Source organism: Falco peregrinus, chromosome 1 (assembly GCF_023634155.1).
Source record: "Falco peregrinus isolate bFalPer1 chromosome 1, bFalPer1.pri, whole genome shotgun sequence".
In the NCBI taxonomy this organism is placed as follows: Eukaryota; Metazoa; Chordata; class Aves; order Falconiformes; family Falconidae; genus Falco; species Falco peregrinus.
The window spans coordinates 82,042,294-82,061,627 of record NC_073721.1 but is presented as its reverse complement, the minus strand read 5'-3'; the positions used below and the strand labels follow the sequence as shown (position 1 = coordinate 82,061,627).

General features: G+C 41.0%; 1 protein-coding gene across 2 annotated transcripts in view; it reads right to left on the bottom strand.

The window, feature by feature from the left end:
• LDLRAD3 (low density lipoprotein receptor class A domain containing 3) overlaps positions 1 to 19,334 on the bottom strand; it is a 118,549-nt gene that overhangs the window by 73,768 nt on the left and 25,447 nt on the right. For both annotated transcript variants that reach the window (XM_055791364.1, XM_055791371.1), the window contains exon 2: positions 4,084 to 4,230. In XM_055791364.1, coding sequence (XP_055647339.1) covers positions 4,084 to 4,230 — 147 coding nt within the window. The remainder of the gene's footprint in view (positions 1 to 4,083; positions 4,231 to 19,334) is intronic.

Genomic DNA, 19,334 nt, shown 5'->3' with positions numbered 1-19,334 from the left:
TCTTATTTCATCCTCACACCCAAACCAGCACTTTTCACTTGCTGGCCACAGAAAGTGAGAACCAGACCATAAATTCTAAGTTTTCCTGTTTGAAGGGGAACACACAAGATGAGGTAGTACAGCAATAGAATTGATAAAACATTGCTGGGCATCGACATTCAACTGAAAGGCAGTCCAAAAAAAGAGAGAAAGACTTTGCACATAACCACACAGGAGCACGCATGAAACTTCCTCAGTGGTCATGCCAAAAGGCAGCATACTTGTCTTCACAGAAATAGCAGTTCACAGTACCAAATGAATCCTGTAACTGAACTCCTATTCACACACAAACACTTTAAAGCAAGGTTAAAGCCTTTTAATCTGAACTAGTTAGTTGATGAAGAATTACAAACAAAGCATCTTAAAGCACAGCTCATAGTAGTAACACACTGGGAACTCAGCCATCTCATGCTGCTAATGCAACTCTTACAGCTTTGCCTTGACTATCCACAGCTCAGCTATTGCAAAGCAACATCACAGCAGAAAACAAAGAACTCCAATTTTGCTGCAAGGTATGCTCTAGGAAGTAGAGCCCTATTCTGATAGGAGGAAGGTAACAAAACTTATCCTAAAACAATTAAAAAAATGTTACACTTATATTTATATACACACACACTCCAACCCTTGTAAGGCTAGCTTGACACTTTCAAGCATGGCTGTCCTCCCTGGAGTTGCCTGACACAAGTAACACAACACACACTGATACAACAATAGCACCACATGTGATACACACACACACACATTTTGAATGTCAACTGTTCTTACTTTTCAGTTGCTGTTTCTGCAGTCAAGAACAATAATTCCTGGGCTCCTACGTTTCCCCTCTGCCACTCACTAAGACCAGAGGATCTGAATGTTCATCACATTGCACATCTTTACAAATTGTTTTGTTCAGCTTCTATCTCATCACTGGAAGCTGATCATGTACTAGGAAAAAATTTTTCCCAGTGCACATATTTAAACTCTAGAGTAGGTGCCCAGTGAAGCTGCGGACTCTTCATCCTTGGTAATGTGCAAAACTTGACTTAGACAAGGTGCTGAGCAACCCTGATCCAAGTTAGTCCTGCTCTGAGCAGACAGCTGGACCAAATGACCTCCAGAGTCCTTTCCAGCCTATAATAATGTAGGAGCCTATCTTTACAGATTGACATAAACTGGAGCGGGAGAAAAGACGTGATTTTTCTCCTTCCTTCTTCCTTCTCCCTTCTCAGAAGACACTAGGGCTGCCTTTCAATGCCTTAATTTTGGGCTAGGAACTCCTCTAACACCAGATTTGTGCGTATAAGCCCATCCAAATTTTGATTACTTTCTGATGTAAAAGACTGCTTGCTAACACTATAACAGTACACCGTAAGAATTGGGACCATTTTCAAAATTCATCGAAAGAGCAAGCGAAACTTTTTTTAGCTACATACATATGTAAGCATATACATACAGTGTAAGTGACTGAATTGTCCCTCTGAAGGTATTAGCAAGGCTAGGTGCTTAGCTGGATTCAAAAGGGATGTTTCCTGGGCCACAAGGATCATCCACGCTTGAGACAGTAATCCAACTTCCTCAATTCAGACATAAGACAACAACTAAGAACAGAAAACCTTCCCAGCCTCCTTACTAATGCTGTAATTCTTTTCTCCCAGTGACTCCTCTCACACCCCATGTCTCTGCCATATTACACTGACTGTAGCTACACCGGCATATTCAGCATCCCATACACACAGTGGTTAGTTCATTAGATATACTTCTTATGGCAGCATACACAGAGTTAAAAGCTGCCTACTGGAACAGAGAGGATGGAGATGCAGAACAGGCAGCTTGAAGCTCTCTGGATGCATTACAGAACCTTGTCTGCATGAGCATTAATTTCTTGTTTGAAGATTCAAGTAAGCACTTATTTCCATTCTGTTTTGGCTTATCTGACCTGTTAACAGCAGGCTAGCACAGAATAAGAATCCCTTGCTCTCCGTCCTGTCTCTTTTCCATGCTAATTTCACATTTATGAAGGTGATCAGATAGTGGATAGATGTATGGGAAGAGGAAAGAATAGTCTTATTATCTCTGTTAATTTGGGCAGGATCAAAAGGATGCCCATCCAAAAAACCATCAGCCAATCAAGTGGGCTGGAAGTATTTAAAGAAAAGGAAAAAAAAGGACAATTCTGCAGAAACTTAAATTCATAGTTGTGGCATAGCCTAGATCAGTGAGCTTTATTTGAGGTTGTTGTGACAAGAACAACTTTTATAACTGTCATTTTCCAGCTATTTATATTTTATTGTCAGTTACTATGTTCATTACTGTCTGCAATTCACTAGATCAAACCTATTTTGGTAAGGAAATTTTTTAACGGAGTCACAAAGCATATTTTCCTGTTGCTGATTCATGGGTAAATACCCAGCACTGCCTTCATTAAGAAAAACTTCTTTAAGGTTAATGAAAATCTTCATTAAGATTTTATAGTTGTACCACTGAAACAAAATTCATGCAAGGCAGAGGATGAAAACATTCTTAAAGATAGAAAATGTTGTGATTTGCTATCCTATAAAAACAGAAGTACCATCATTCAGCTTGTTTTAAAAACTTGAAACAGAATACCAGAAGTCATGCTAGCAGCATATTCAGGACCCAAATAATGAGGAACCTGAGAGTCACATAGCTGTTACAATCAGGAATATCTCAATGACAGGTACACTTTGAACTCTGGACATTTTTTATTCTTGCCAAAGCTCCCACTAATTTAAATTCAGCTAGGTTTTAAACAGATATGCATGACAATGATCAATCCTTGCAACAGGTCCGTCCTTTCCTAAGATGTTAAAAGCTAAGAAAAAGAAAGTTAACCTGTCTTCAGCATTGTAACATCAGCCTGATGCTTTATAAAAATTGCAAAGCATCAGATATTTTATACAGATGCTTTTAATGCCTTAGAAAGGGAGAAAAGCTCGCTGGCTTTAAGTAGAACTATGTATGGAGATTTCCACAACATAGTTATTAAAGTCCCCTTATTTTAAAAGGGATGGATAACTGGAGTTAAAGAAGAAATACTAAGTTGAAAAAGCAAGAGTATTTAACAAAACATGGTATTTCTAGTCAGTTAATTTGGAAGAAGCTATTCTTTCTTCCCTCTGCTCCAGAAGCGAAGCTAATAATGTCTTGGAAGTGTCCTGGGAAAGGTAAGCTTATCATTTGGTTTAAGTTTAATGAAAAACTCCATAAAGTACATATGTAAAGCAGCAACATCTGTTAGACGAAAAGCAGTAACTTACTTGTCAGAAATTACTCAGTTGCTCTAGAACCACATGAAATTTAAGGATTTTTCTACTCCCAACTAGATTTCAAATCATAGCATTATGCTGCAGCATAATCTTGCTGTCTAGGTAAAACATGTAGGCTAGAAAGTTTCACACTAACTAATGGCTCAACAATAATATTTAAGTTTAATTAAACTAAAGCTTAATTAATGCTAAGAAAAAGATGAAGTCACAGGGGAGAACCAGATCCAACTTTTTTGAACTCTCTAGAACTGGGAGTTCTATAGGGAGGTTTAAAACATGTAAACACTATTAGCCAATTCATTTGGTCTGTATTCCAGAAAGTTAGTATTATATTTCAAAGGATTAAGAATTACAACAGGAGAGAGCAAAAATAACAGCATAGTCAACAATTTTGAAATGAAAGGGACTAATCATGATGGTAGCAAACATCAACTTATAGCACTAAGCCACTGTGCTGAAGCGTATACACAGAATCCCTAAAAATCACAGCGCATCACTATTCCACTAATTGTAAGTCAAGTCTGTCTCAAATTATCCATCTGTGAATAGGGGTTTAGGTACCTGCTACCAACTTCTGTATTAAAATAGGACAATTTGAAGAGCATTAAAGACCTGAAATAATAAGAGAGGCTGTACATTTTTTCTAACAGCTAAATTACAAAAGTGGAAGTAGCTTTGTTACTTACCTAATACACACTACAGAACATGCCAGTAACACTACCTAGCGAAGCTTTGTGATATTAAACATGTTAAGGTCATAGCAACAGTCACTTACGGCATTCCTTCTCATCACTGTCATCAAAGCAGTCTGGAAGCCCATCACACTGCCAGGCCCCTGGGATACAGCGCCCATTACTGCACATGAAGTTTCCAGGAATGTTGCATTCATTTGTGAAGTTATTCCCAGGCAACAGTTGGCTCTCTGCAAGAAACAAAAAAAGAAGGAAGTTTACAGGGGATGTTTAAAAAAGCAGCAAAAGCAGTCACTGAGCAAGCTGTTTATCAGTGGTTGAATGAAGACAAGACAAATGGATCTTGACCATGGTTATTTTGTCATTATCCTACCAATATCCTGAGTATGGTACTTGGAAGCACTTTCTTTTTCCTAAATCATCATTTTACCTGTTCTCCATTCATACTCCCCATTTCACAGATTTCTTTCTTCCTGTTCACTTTCTAAGAACATACATGAGGCCTTTATGTATCCTCAGATCAAAGCACAGTTTGTTAAAAAAAAAATAAAAATCTCTCCACAGGGTTGGTCTAAACACAAGTAAAATAGGTGAGGCCACAAAAACTTGGCTCCATAGTCCAATGCTTTTGTCAGATCAGTACTTAGCTTGCACAGTATTTGTGGTTGTTGTTGTAACCCAAGGGCTACAAACTAGGTAACACATTGACTAATTCATACTAGGTTTTCAATTAAGTTTTAAACATAGTGCTGCTAACCAAAGTAGGAATTGAGCTTCTTGGTGTTAACATATAGTCACCTGGCATACATCTGTCCACAGGCTAGTAAAGCAGTTGGCACACTGAGTGTCTGCCAAGCGGAAGGAGTTACTAGTAGCAGGATACTGGAGATCAAAAGAACCGTGCTGGAGGGAAAGCTAGAGATTTACTTCAAGGTTAAGGACAGCTCTGACCAGTCATTTTAATCTATCCTGTTGCCCACTTTGTGTATTGTTTTTAGAATGCAGATATCCAAGGAACACAAACTTCAGTGAAGGAAGATAAGGACACTCAATGGTTTTAATAAGCATCCAAATAGCACAACATGTTGTTGAGCTGGGGGGAAGCTACAAGACAAGGCAGAGAATGAGAGAACGAATATGCCCTCCTCTTCCTCTGTCACATTCCACACTAGTCCCAGACAACAAACACTCGAAGAGGCAAAAACCAGAAATACAAACCTTCCCATATACGGGTGGTAGTGTCACAAAAATATGCCCCCTCCCAACCACATATCTTCATGGTTCGAAACCAAGAAGAAATTAAGCTGACGTGCAACTTAATCTTTACCCATTTTGAGGATAATTGCATGATTTTTGGAACCCTGTGGAAGTGGAGAGCTGCAGTCAGTTCCCTCCATTGTCCACCCTACACCAGCTTGCCTTCTGCTCTGTTGGAGTCTAACTGCTGCCTCTCCCCAGGAAGGCCTGAGCACCAGGGGCGTGGAGAAGCACTTACAAACACTGCACAGCGAGTGCCCCATTCTTCAATGCAGCACAGAGCAGATCACAGCTGCCAGGATGAGCACTTTCAAGGAAGATTCTTTCCTAGCTCATTCCTGCAGTCCCAGGGAGGAATCTGTTCCGTACAAGCATCTTTGGAGAACTCAGCTGCCAAAACAAGCCTATAAGCATGGGGCTTTCCAGAAAGTCCTGAATCAGCCAAACCCAGATGGTTCCCTTCTTCCCCAGCAACATAGCAAAATGCTCCATCCCTGACACAGGCAAAGCTACTACATTTTACAACGTTGTTTCAAAAGACATGACAGGAATGCTTTGGGGAGGTATTTTTTGAAGTCTATGCCTGCCATAAACAACCTACGTCCTCTCCAATGTTATTTCTTGCAAATGGCTGACTGTCCTGGGGACATTTTAAGAATCTGCCAGCATGGAGCAGATACCTTCACGGAAATGTGCTCTGAGCTGTTAAAAAGACAAGGTAGTTGAGAAAAAAGGTAGAAATAAGGTCTTTTGAGGCAGATGAGGCAATCTCAGCCACTGGCCACACACTCAAGAGCTACCTGTAATCCTGGTGTAGCACCTGACAGAAAAAGACAGCCAGCAAAAGGCAAGCCCAGGCTACGCAGCTGGAAATTTGGTGTCTTTTTGATTTTAGCAGTTTCATTCAAACCTCAGTTTCATTCCCTGCAACACTGCTCTTCTGATCAAGAACAGGTTTGGTCTCTACACCACGATGGGAAAAGGCTACAACCTAGAGCACACGGGAAGCAGCTCAGCTCCAGCCCACTCAAGCAGAGCCTTCACTGCTCTCAGCAGGCCCCAGGGAAACGCTGTACCCAATTCTACTTCATGCCCGAGTCCTTAAATCAGTAATGGGAACTGTTTGTCCTTGGCTAGTCCTGATGTGAAACACCAAACAGATAAGGTGCTGTCAATAACCACCCCTGCGCCAGTGCAGCCTTACAGCATCACTGTTCCGTGAGGTCTGCAGTTGTATGTTCAACCAACAAGGGTTCTTTTTGTTTTAATTATTTGGGTTTTTTCCTGAAACCAGCAACTGCACACATTCAGATCAGTCTTCATATCATTGGCCTATAGCTGGTAAGTAATCAGCAAACTAAAATTGCCACTCTCAAACAGCTACAGAGGGTGAAACTGTCAGCATTACAGAACCTCCTATTAGCAAACAACTCCCAGTGCGCTAGTAACACCTCTGCCTGCAAATGGAGAAAACCTACCCCAATATTACAAAACTATGGCATGCCATCACCAGGTCAAGATATGAAAGAGATGAGATACCTGGGTATTCTTTGCAATATAAAGGCACAGCCAATATGCCATGTTCTCAGGTTTGTTATAAAGCATCCAAGAGCAGAACCTAAATCCTTTCCCCACACTCCCACCAAAAAATAGCTTTCAGGTCAATATGGTGCCACCAGAAGACTTTCCTAGAAGTTGTCATAACTTTTATTAGAGCGAATTTACAAGTTCTCAAATATTACAAAACAGAAGTGTCCTGGCTAAGAATAAATCTCTGACGTAAAACAGAGTTACTTCAAGCTTTACAAAAGAAGTAGGAATTACCAAGGCTTTTGCTCTCTCAAAACCTAAGCACCTAGGTAGTACACTTAGGCAGGAACATAAAAAAGATGCCATTTTCATGGCATCTCTCTGTTGTTCTGCACCTGCCTTCCTCACTAACCTCATAAGTACATCCCTCATCCAACCTGCTCTACTTCCACACAGAAGCTGCATCCATTCAAAATGAAAAATCCTGTGTCAACACTTAAGTGAGACCTCTTCTAGCTAGCAAGTTCCAAGCTAAGAATCAACACCAGGTCTCACAGCTACCTGCCCTAACTACAGAACTTTCTTCTCCCACCTAAGCATCATAGTGTCCCTGAGAAAACATAACTGGATGCATTTCAAGTACTGTGACTCCTCCTGTGTAGAATAACTGAAGTTCAGCTGCTGTCAGATCTACTGCTGTTACTTTGCCTGAAAAGCTTTACCCATGATCTCCTTTAACACTTCTTTAAGGACAAAATTTAGACCAAGCCAAATCATTTAAGAAATTTTTAGTTTCAAAAAGCAAAAAGACACAAACCAAGAAACACTACCACCACCACACAAAAAAAAAAAAAAAGCAAGCTAAATTCCTGTTACTTTTAACAACTCCTTGAAATAAACACTATACTTCTACCCTACTAAACTGAAGCAGCATTCCAGAAACAGATACCAAATGTTATTTGTTAACCAGAAATTTTTTTGTTTATAAGATCTCCTTTGTCACAAAATAAATTGATCCTCAACGTTCTTCTAAAGCAAGGATGTATTACTAACCTTTTCACCAAACAGGAAACAAAAGATACTGGCAGATCAAGTTACTTGGCGACAGCCCTACACAAGCTTTGCTGCGGAATGGGAACACTGAACTCTTGACTCAATCCAATTTCAAAGCAACAGCTATTTCTCTTAAAACATGACCTTCATCAGCTGTCAGAACAGAGTTGCAGGTTACCGACAGCAATTTGAGAGTCATAGTCAATGCATCTAGAAACTTGTTACATGCATTACTCCATCTCCAAAAAATCCATTGGTGGATAAATAACTGTCAAAACAATTGCACATGTGGAACCATTTTAAATCATATTGCTCCTTTTGCTTCCTTCACTTTGCAAGTCTACTCTATGGGATGTAAAAACCCTCAAAGAAATCCTCAGTGCAGTCATAACCTCTCAACCCTCAGGAATGCAATGTTCCTGCCGACTCTGCACACAGCCCACTGCATGACTCAGGGGGGCTCTGCGCACGCACATGAGGATGAGCAGTGTTACAGACACACACGGCAGACATGGAAAAGATCAAACTAGATCATCTTGTCCATTTTTCTGATAAGGTCTATACAGATGTCAGGTTTTGTGCAGCCAACATGCTATACCGCCTGTTGGCAGGTGCAGAAATTCCTTCAATCTGGCAGAGCTGGCTTTCCAATAGTTGACATATTTACCCTGCAGCCTCTTTGACTTATTTTGAATTCAACCCAAATGTAAGTTACACGGATGTGTTCAGTTAAGTAAAGGAGAAAGGGAAGAAGGGGAAAGAAGTAGTCCATTTTCACTGCAACACATTGCTCACTTTAAGCAGCATACCATCTGGGCTGAATAAATAAAAAAGGGACTCGTGTTTCACTCTGGAGGGGCCTGAGTAAGTCAATCTGTTTTAGCAACCACTTCCAAAAATGTTAGCATTTAAATATTTAATGCTCACTGAAAAATAATCAGGGAAAAATAAATAACAGGACAAGTCATACTGAGCACTTCACACTGTATTAAGATAGCAAGTCAAGGATATCTTTCACAAAAAAACCTTTACCTGTAAGCACTCCAGAGAACTGTGCATGTTACAGAATAGATCACTACTGATAACACTGCTGCCTCTGTATCAGAAACTGTAATCAGTAAGAATAGGCAGTCACCCTGGCCAAGGAGGTTTTGAGGAAGAAATACAAGACACTTACATGCTCAACATCCTCGTGAACAATGCCAGTAACTTCAGCCTTATCGCCAAACAGGATGCATGAACAAACCTTTGGCATATCTTTTTTGGGAATCCTGGGATCTTCAGTGGATACTTTCAATGGATCGCTGCTTAAAGTTTTTCAGAAAGGAAAAGAATTGCTTTGATCCAGGCTGGTATGCAGCTGTGAGGCCAAAGGGTTACTAATGATACTTTTCTATCACATGATGCATATAGAAAGCTCCATAGTTGAATGAAATAATTCTTTCTTTCTGCTTGTTCCCTTGCCGCTAAGGACGGATGTATCTTACCATACTTCTTTATGTTGACATGAAGCATCTGACTCACTCCACATCTACTTTACAGATAACTGCTAATGCAGATGATGCATCCAGAAGAGGAATTCAAAAGTTGAGTATGAGGAAACTCCAAACATTATGTTTCGCCTATAAACTTCAGTTTAACATGTACGTACATAAATTCCACTGGCAACAGAAGTATGTTGTCAGCAAGATAACAGCAGTGAAATTAAGGCATTTTGGCTTAACACTCACTGCACTGAAACTGAAGACAGAGTGGATTTGTGCTTATGAGGGAACATCACAGTCAGGACTCCTGCAGCCACCCAGAGTCTGTGGTAATGAACTTAATCTCTTTACTACACTTCACCCATTGTTAAAATGAAAACTGGGCACTAGTGTTTAAGAGGAAGGTTCCATAATGAATTCAAGCATGTAGGGCATAAAAAGATTGCCCATTAATAGCACCAAACAGGTTAGGAAAGTACACTAACGAGGAACAAGCTTACTTTCCACATCTTCAATAAATATCCTTGATACCACCCAAAAAGTTGCTCACAGCTGAACGTTCATCAGCGTATCTCGTAAATCCCCACAAATGCTAGTCTTCACCTTGATTTCCTTTCCTATGCACTACTGCAAAGGTGCCTTGCCAGAATAGAAGAAAAGCATCCCACTGCCATTCAGGCTGCCTTTGGTAAGCAAAGAACAAGACAAGCTCTCTCTTGCTCTGCTGTGAAGCCTCTGACAATGCCTAAGTCTTCTGTCACAGGTAAAGGACACCTGCCAGTGATTATCTGACAACAAAAATCCCCTGGAAGTTTTAACCCCTATCTTCCCCTATACTCATTTAAACTGCCTGATTACATCACTTACAGAATCATAAAATGATTTAGGTTTGAAAAGACCTTTGAGGTCATCAAATCCAACTGTTGACCCAGGACTGCCAAGTCCATCACTAAACCATGTCCCTAACATCACATCTATGCGTTCTTTAAACACCTCCAGGGATGGTGATTCCACCACCTCCCTGGGCAGCCTGTTCCAATGCCTGACCACCCAATCTAAACCTCCCCCAGCCCAGCTTGAGGCCATTTCCTCTTGTCCTGTCCCTTGTTATCTGGGAGAAGAGACCTACTCCCACTTGTCCACAGCCTCCTTTCAAGTTGCTGTAGAGAGCAATAAGGACCCCCCCCCCGGAGTCTCCTTCTCTCCAGGCTAACCAACCCCAGCTCCCTCAGCCACTCCTCACAACACTTGTGCTCCAGACCCTCCACCAGCTTTGTTGCCCTTCTCTGGACACGCTCCAGTCCCTCAATGTCCCTCTTGCAGTGAGTGGCCCAAAAATGAACACAGTACTGGAGGTGTGGCCTCACCAGTGCTGAGTACAGGGGGACAAATGCTGTTGGCCTTCTTGGCCACCTGGGCACACTGCTGGCCCACGTTCAGCCGGCCGTCAGCCAGCACCCCCAGGCCCTCTTCCCCCAGGCACTTTCCAGCCGCTCTGCCCCCAACCTGTAACACTGCATTTTCTTAAGCAACATTAGAAATTATGAGGGTTATTTGTAAAGGCAGATTGACAGCCCCACTGCAATACGAGTGCTCAAAAATGTTTCTTCACTGAAGCAGCAGATAAATTAGTGATTATTCAAGGAACTGCTCACTGTTCAGATTTGACTTCCCCTCCTTCAGTTTTCCAGCTGTGATCCCTGAGATGTGATACATTTGATATCTAGCACTTTCAAGATTTAAAATGGATCAGGCCTAGTCAAAAGAGCGGAAACTCCTATGGTTACTTCCAATTAAATACTAAATATTACTGAATCAAGTCAAAGTCAATGGGAAAACCCTTTTTAAAGCACTAAAAAGAATAGCTTCTTTAAATTTAGACAGAAAACTACAGTGGTGGAGAACACAGACAGCTATCAGATGCCCATCCTTCACCCATTAATTCCTCACAGCAAAAGCTGCCTTTATTGAACTGGAGAGCAATTAACACATCATGATCTCCACCATAAATAATACAACAAGCATAGAATAGAATATCTTTTTTCTAAATATCCTACAGTGTTAGTTTAAGCAGTTGACACATTCCCCATAGTAGGTGGCTGCATTTCAGCACTTAGCCATGCAAGCCCCTGAATTAAATATAATCTTCTAAATCATTTCCTAATAAACAGCCATTTGCTTTTTCCTTGCAACACCATGCGCAGGAAGTGAGACAAGGTGAACAGGCTTGCTTACTTTAATCCTACAGCCTTCACAGCTGGATTCTTTATTTAGTGGACTGGGCATTTGACTGGAGCCCCCACATTTGTTTATCTCCAGTGCAGCTGCTTGAGTACACACCAAAACCACATACACCTCCTATGTCTGCAGGCTCTCAGCAGTTAGCACGGCAGAAAAGAAAAAGGCTATGGGCCATTAACAGTACAGAGTGAACACAGCTCCAAACCAGTACAAGTGCAAAAGTACAGCAAAAGGAGGAAAAGAGGAAGAAACACTTACTTAGCTTACTGAACTGGGTGCACCTCAAAAGAGAAGCATTCCCCAGCAAGGTCAAATTGAGATTATACACTGTTCTTATCCAAACTACAGCTATCCAGATCGCTTCCTTACAGAAGCAGCAGAGGTAAATATCTTATTCTTAATACCTTTGAGGGATGTATTGCTATACACTACCTTTAAGACAACATTCTTTTTTTCTTCACAAAAAGAATGGACTAAAGGATTTACATACAATAGTGTGGAAGACGTAAATTCCATTCCAAGATTTTTTGTAGATTAGAGCAGTCCCTGCTTTAGTGATATACTTGTAATTACCTGCAAACAGGAGTCCAGCGGGAGTGTCTGTATCAAACAGTTGTACCTAAGACAAATCAAATGGGGGGGCAGAGGTGAAAGAGAAGATAACAAGCTCATGTGTCCCATCACACTACTCTGGTCTCCTGATGACCAGGCCAAGCTGACATTCTGCCTGGAAAATATGGAGATCATCCCTGAACTGTGACAGCAGTGAGACAGTCTGATTCATTTACTCATGAATTTAAGCATTTAACTTCAAGAAGTGCATATGCTTCTCCAGACAAGAACAAAGGAAGGATGGAATTTAGCCCTTTTTATCCCCTGGTGAATAATGTTTATGATCCTTCATAAGGCAATGGAGCCATCACATGGCTTTCTCCCTGATTTTGAATACTGGAGACTCCTGGATACTCATGGCAAACAGGGTCAGTACCTGATCCCCAACTTCTTTCTTTTGACTACAAGGACCATATGAGTCAATGGTTATCTTTACTGAACAGTTTTCCCATTCTGCTTGCCCTCAATTGCCCAAGATAACTTACAGTGGAAGACCAACTCAGACTGACTCATCCACTCAGCCCCTAGATCAAGACCAGTACTCCAAATTTACAACTGTTTTGTTTATCCCGGACTCCTCTCCAGCTCCTCTCCCCACAGTGATTTTAAGGAATCTATGAAACCATTACTGTGTAACAAAGTAAAGTATGCACTTACACAGAACCTTCTAATAATTAACATCCTCTGGAATGGAAATATTTTCCCTAATTATGTGTTTGTCATACTCTCAGAAGAGCTTAGCTGTTATCTCTGGATACTTAAACAGAAAGTTAACACAGTCCAGAATAAAAATCTGAAATACAAGAAACATACTCCACCCACTGTCATGTTCAAACCATTGAACAGTTAACTCTCTTCTAATAATTTCTTCTTACCCATAGTTATTATTATCTTATCTTCCTGACCTTCCAAAAGAGCAGAAGGCACTGTGACAAAGAGGTCCACACTGACTTCCTCGAAACACCAAGTCCAGAGGGAAACTACATTCTGACCAGTTACTGTCTCCACATCAGCTCCACAGCCAGGTTCTTCATCACTAACTTCCATGCAGCTTAAAGCCAGGTATACATTCGTGCATCTTGGTAAGCAGAATGAGGAGCAAAACACAAGGGGTTGCTGCACAGTTGCTAGACAAGTCTATGGGATCTTTAATTTATTGAAGTAATGTGCATAGTTAGTAAAGAGAAGTGAAAAGATAGAACCAGCAGACTTTGGGAGATTATTTTAGTTTCTGCTGCACCAGGAGAAGCTCACATTTCAGATTTCAGTATGGCAGTGACCATAGTTATTTATAAACTATTAAGGATTTCAAACAGCAGCCAGTGATGACCACTGACTGTGGCTTTCAGTCTTGAGAAGATGCCTCCTTTAGCACAGCGCTTTGACTCACAGGGCAGTGGTGCTCCTCCCTTAAAATCACTCCTAGCAATTTATCAGCTCAACTCCAAACACCAGCACACTAACAGGATGACTTGCCTTTCCACCTCTTAGTAGAAGGCACTTCTTCTAAGGCACAGTCCCACATTCAGACAGATTGTATGGAAGTTCAGCTTCAGCATCAGAAAACAAGTCATCTTCACAGGCTGTGTGACAGACCTACCTGTTTCTGAAATGGCTCTGGCTCTCCTGTCCCCAGTAGTGTTAACAGTTTGGCTTAGACCCTTACAGAGTAATGTTTTAAGAGAGACACTGTTACATGAAACTTTGCTTTCACCACAACCAGGTTAGCGTACTTTTCCAGATGTTCCCTGGCTGAAAAAGCATATTTTTTAAATTTAATTTCAAGCTTTAATTTGATGGAAGAACACAAGAGTACTGGTGACAAAAAGATAAACAATATAAACACACATCAAAAAATGCAACTGAGCATCTTGATGGGGGTAGCAACAAAAACAGCAAGAAAGAATAAAAAACTAAAGATGTAGTTTCCATATTCAACCATGCTAAAAACAAAGTGAATCCTATTGGTTTTATCCATACTGAGTAACTTTCAACACACTTAAGAGACAGAACCTGTGTACACAGAAAAGAATCGAACTTCTTCACAAACCATTTATGTAATACATTCATCGCTATACAGAGGCTACCCCGCAACAAAGAGCAACAGTAACTCACCTCACAGATCACATTACAAACTACAGACACCTACAGGGGACAGAAAAGATAACTGTTTTTAGCATCTCAGAAGAGATTTTATCTTGTTTTGCTCAGCCTCTCTACCTTTGAGGAAAGATTTGTCTGCATCACCCTTATGATACAGTTAGGTATATTATCCTCCTCTTGGACAGATTCAGACCATGCTGTGAAGAGACAGTATATCGAGTTGTGGTATAACTACTGTCAAAGAATAGAAGTACAAGTACCTGACACAGTCTGCCAGTTACGACTTAAAGGTTTGGGTTCTAAAAAACAGGGAAGGAGGCCCAACTTTGCCTTGGTAACCCTTATGATCAATAGAGTATCATCCGTCCTCCCACAGACAAGACTGCTGCACCTCACCAAACTGAACAGATAGGCTGTCTGCATCATGCCTGCACGCTGGTCACTCAGTATTAGTCACCCTGAAAACACAGCCTGAATTATTCACAACATGGCATGGATGTAAAGAAAGTAAATACAGGATAAGTAATCTCGGTCTTGTGTCTCATGTCCCAAACCACCACCAATATCAAATCCTTCTATCAAACTCCCCTCCATGTGTGACTGCAGAAAATCTTTGATTTGTCGACTCAAATTCCTCCCCACCACCATTTTGGAAGCAAAACCCACTTGACTTTCACAGCTTTTAAACATCAGCTTACTTAGAACAGAGATATCTGAAATACTTCCTAAAGAAACAGGACTGCTGCGGGTTGGAATGCGAGCTCTGGCTGCTGGTCCGACCCACTGCAGGAACCAAATCTATCTTTTCTCAGGGCAGTCAGAGGGAGCTGACTGGAAAGTTAAATGATAGTCACAGCCAGGGAGATGTTTACATTCCTCTGTCTACAACAACTCTTAATGCCACAACACTTCCTCTACCAGCCTCATCTCACTGCTTACTCTGCTGATAAGATAGGAGAAATGTACTCAAGGCCAACATCCACCTAGCGATAAGATTTCCAAGCTGAATCTTATCTTCTTTCTTGGAATGGAAGAAGTCTGAGCACTAATATTGAATGGCCTATCGACAGGGAGGAAAGGAAAGAAAAGAAATAGTCTCATATTGACGGATAAACACCTTGAAGGTGGGAGGAGTACTACTAAGTTTTAGTTTATTCAAGGATCTTTCCTAGGGATTCAATTCAAATTTGCCTTTATTTCACAAGCTGCTGAGACAATTATATTCTGTCTGCAAAACACAATAGAACATGAAATTTTTAAATGCTCTTGCAATGCAGGGCGTAATCAGTCACCCATAAATCTGGCCTTTAAATATCCACCTGAGATGAAACCAAGCTGCTACATACAGATCTGTACGCAGTTACTTTCTGCTGTTATGCCCAGATTTTAGCTCCTTGCTCTCACAGCAAACACAGCCACCTTTGTCTAACATTTTCCTTGGCAACAGGATATTTCCGACAGCACCACCCAGTATAAATCATAAGCTTGTGTAAACCAGTAAGGACAAATGGCAGTACTGGACAGTAAATCTTATACAAAATGACTGCCAAGATTAAAGAAGAATGCATCATTCAATTAAATGATAGGAAGAGCAAGCAAAGGAATAGAGAACGACAAAGTTTGAACTGAAGTTACATTTGTGATTTTGTGGCATGGCTGCAGAACCATTAAAAATCCTGTCCATTTGGTTTAGGTACACATATTTGAGACAAGCTGGTCAAGAAAGATTTGTCCAACCAATATGTAGCAAGCTGCAAGTCCAGAGCAAAAGTGAATTCAATGTTCAAAATTAATCAATTTTAAAGGAATAATCTACAATAAAAGAAGTGAACAGAAATTCCATTTAACAACAAGCACTTTACAGGGTTTTGTTGGGTTTTTTTCTAACAGTTGGAAGGGACTAGGTTTAAGCTTCCTCACACAATACTCCATGTCAATAAAAACTTACCTGGCACAATTAAGTTTAAGTTTCCCAATTACAAAATCTGAACATTTACTTTCAAAGACCACAGGTTTGTAATTGCTCTTTGAGACTTGTTTCTGCAAGGACTTTTTTTGCATTATGCACATGCAAGAGGTCATAAAAGGCTGCTATTAACCACATTTTCTTGCTTAAATACATGTATTGAATTACCTGCACTGAAGAACTTGGGTTCTTCAGAGCTCCCACAGCAATGGTGGATACATGGTCTGGGTGGTACACAGTGCCAGCCAGAGGACCCAGCAGTCCATAATGTCCACCATCCCTTACAGTCCATTCCCTTGCAAAGCCATCAACAAAATCGCTGAAGAACTTATGGTTCTTCAGAGATGACAGTTAACTGTGCAAACTCTGGGATGTTCAGGCTTACTAGCTGGGTAGATTCGTTTAGGTCTTACACCCAATGTAAGAAAAATCCCACAGTTGTTCTATCTGGAGAAAACTAATAGTGAATTGGTTATTTCCCCACATGCAAGTGCTACTTCAAGCTTCTGTTGTGTCATGCCATAATGACTTAAAGGGTTCTCCAATGAGAATTAATCACAAGGAGTGGCAGGAGTTAACTGCGAGGCTTTGAATGGCAGTGTCAATTCTTTGCAAAAAAAAAACCAAAAAAAAATCTGTAACATCAGTTGCTCTGGAAACATTTCACTATGGCAGTGGTTAACATATGCTGTAACTTAGAGGCATAAAAAGCACTGAATTCCTTTGCATTTGGTAGCTGATACTGGACACTATCCCTCTCTACATCCCAGCATACAAAAACAACAATACCCAAATATGCAGTAATACAAAAACGTAGAAGTGGAGTAGAGGAAGGGAAAAGTGGTAACTACAAAGGAGAACGCCAACCTCGTCCCTCAGCAGGATGCTAAGAAGGTATTATCCTGCCCCTTCTCCTATGAGTAGCCACTGAGCACTCATAAGAATATCTAGTATTTCTGTAGTCTGCTGTCCCACCACACAGATGACACAGAGAATCAACCTCTGCAAACGAATGCAGTTTAAGCAAGAGCTACTCATTATAGGAAAAAAGCCTATAAACAGAAATTGTTAAGTGGTAGGCAGAAGAATGTTTCACCCAGTAAGAAATAAACAAAAACCACCAAAAAAACCAGCCTCTGCACCTCCAGAGATCTTACAGTCCAAATACATAAGATGATGACAATACGGAATGTTATTATCGGTCAGTGGCAGAAGCTCTGTGCCAAACTAATCCCAGTTGCTTTTTGTACATAGCTGGAATTAGCTAAAGGTGCATCTCCTCAACAGCTTAACCTGATCCAAATCTGAGCTAACAGTTCCATCCTTCTCCAGCCCCGGCTACAAATTCCTGTCTTCCCTCTTACTATCCAGTTGCATAAACTCTACCACAGGTGGGGCAGCAAGCTTTAGAAAAGCGAACCTATAAGCCTTTAGTTCTCAGCACTGTCTGAATGAACCCACCACCAAGTTTCAAAAGCATCTGCCATCACAGAAGAGAGGGAAAGGAACACACAAGTCCTGGAAGGAAGGACAGCCCAAACACCTTGTGCTGCTGTGGAAACACACCTCTAGGTTAAGAGCAAGACAAGGGCTGTAGCCTTTTCTCATGCTTAACCAGATGACCTAAAACCAAAACACTCTTGCCATTACGAACTCCAACAGATATCACTTAGTCTAATAAACTTGGCTTATCCTTAACAACTATGCCATAATTCCTTCTTTAAGTAGTAAAGGAAAGTTTTCAAGAGCAATAATTGTCTTGGCAGCTGCAAATCAAAGTCTTCACCAGTAAAGAAAGCTGTCAGAACCAGGCATGCCATGCTGTGTCGCAGCAAGCATGTAGATGAAGGATCGTATCCCATGCTGACATCTTACTGGTAAAAGACCATTTGACAGGTGTGCTAGAGACAGAACATGCAGCGCTCTGAAAGCAAACTCACTGTGTAAGCATGGTAGAGAAAGCAAAACAAATTATGATAACAATATCCTCCTGCTGATATCAGGAGAGTAATTTAGGCATTTAGGATCTGACTGCACGTCAGTACAGCACATCAGGAGGTGAAAGTAAGGTGTGGTATTGGTAACAAGGGGAGAACTCAGGCTGTGTGACTACATGAAAAGGCCACACCTCAAAAAGAGCCTGCAAGACATAGCTGGGGTGCAAGGCTCCACAGAGGTGTCAAATCCAAGAAACGCCAGGATGCAGGCCAGAGTAACAAAACGAAACAGCCACAATGTCCTTAACAATAAAGAAAAAACTCATAACCTCTCACTTAATGACATTGAGCTAATTTCCAAGTGTGAGGCGATTGATGACAGATTACCACAATTTTAATCTAGACAGAGACAGATCTGCAGATTTCCCTACCCTGGGAAGGCAACTCAGCTCCTGCTTTGAAGTCTTGCCCTAAGAACAGAAAACAAGGAGACCAGAAACCTCCCTCCTGAGGCTCCTAAAAAAATCTGGAAGAGGAACAAGAATGTTTTTCCAAACAATACACTGCAGCAACAGTTACAATTAGGAAAAGAATCAGCAGAAGACAATCAGTCAAGGAAAGGCAACAGTTTAAGAAGAGGAGAGTGACTGCAGTAGATGCTAGTGACAGCACACGGCCAGTCAAGATGGGGTACTGTTCCTAAACAGAACCATTACCTGGAAACAGATGATAAACTCTTTAAACAGGAATGCAAATCAAAAGACATAAGAGTTAGACTGAGAAGAGGGCATACATGAACACCATGTGAGTTGGGCGACAAAACAAAGTGAACTCAGAAGAACCCTCAGTCTTCAATGGGAAAGGTGACTCATTACTCTCCCAATGCAATGATAATGCAGAAATGGACATAAACATCTTTAGAAAAAACAATTTCAACGTAAGCCAAACTAGAGTCTTGACTTCAGAGGATCACCAGGCTGGGTTATCATCAGGCAATCATCATCCACCCTATATTGAAAACACGACAAGCCATGGCACAGCCACAGCAACACCCTTTAGACAGTCCAGGACCTCACATCGCTCAGTATTTTGAAGATCACTGCTAATATACTCATTTAATTCAACAGTGACATCACAGGACACTAGCCTTT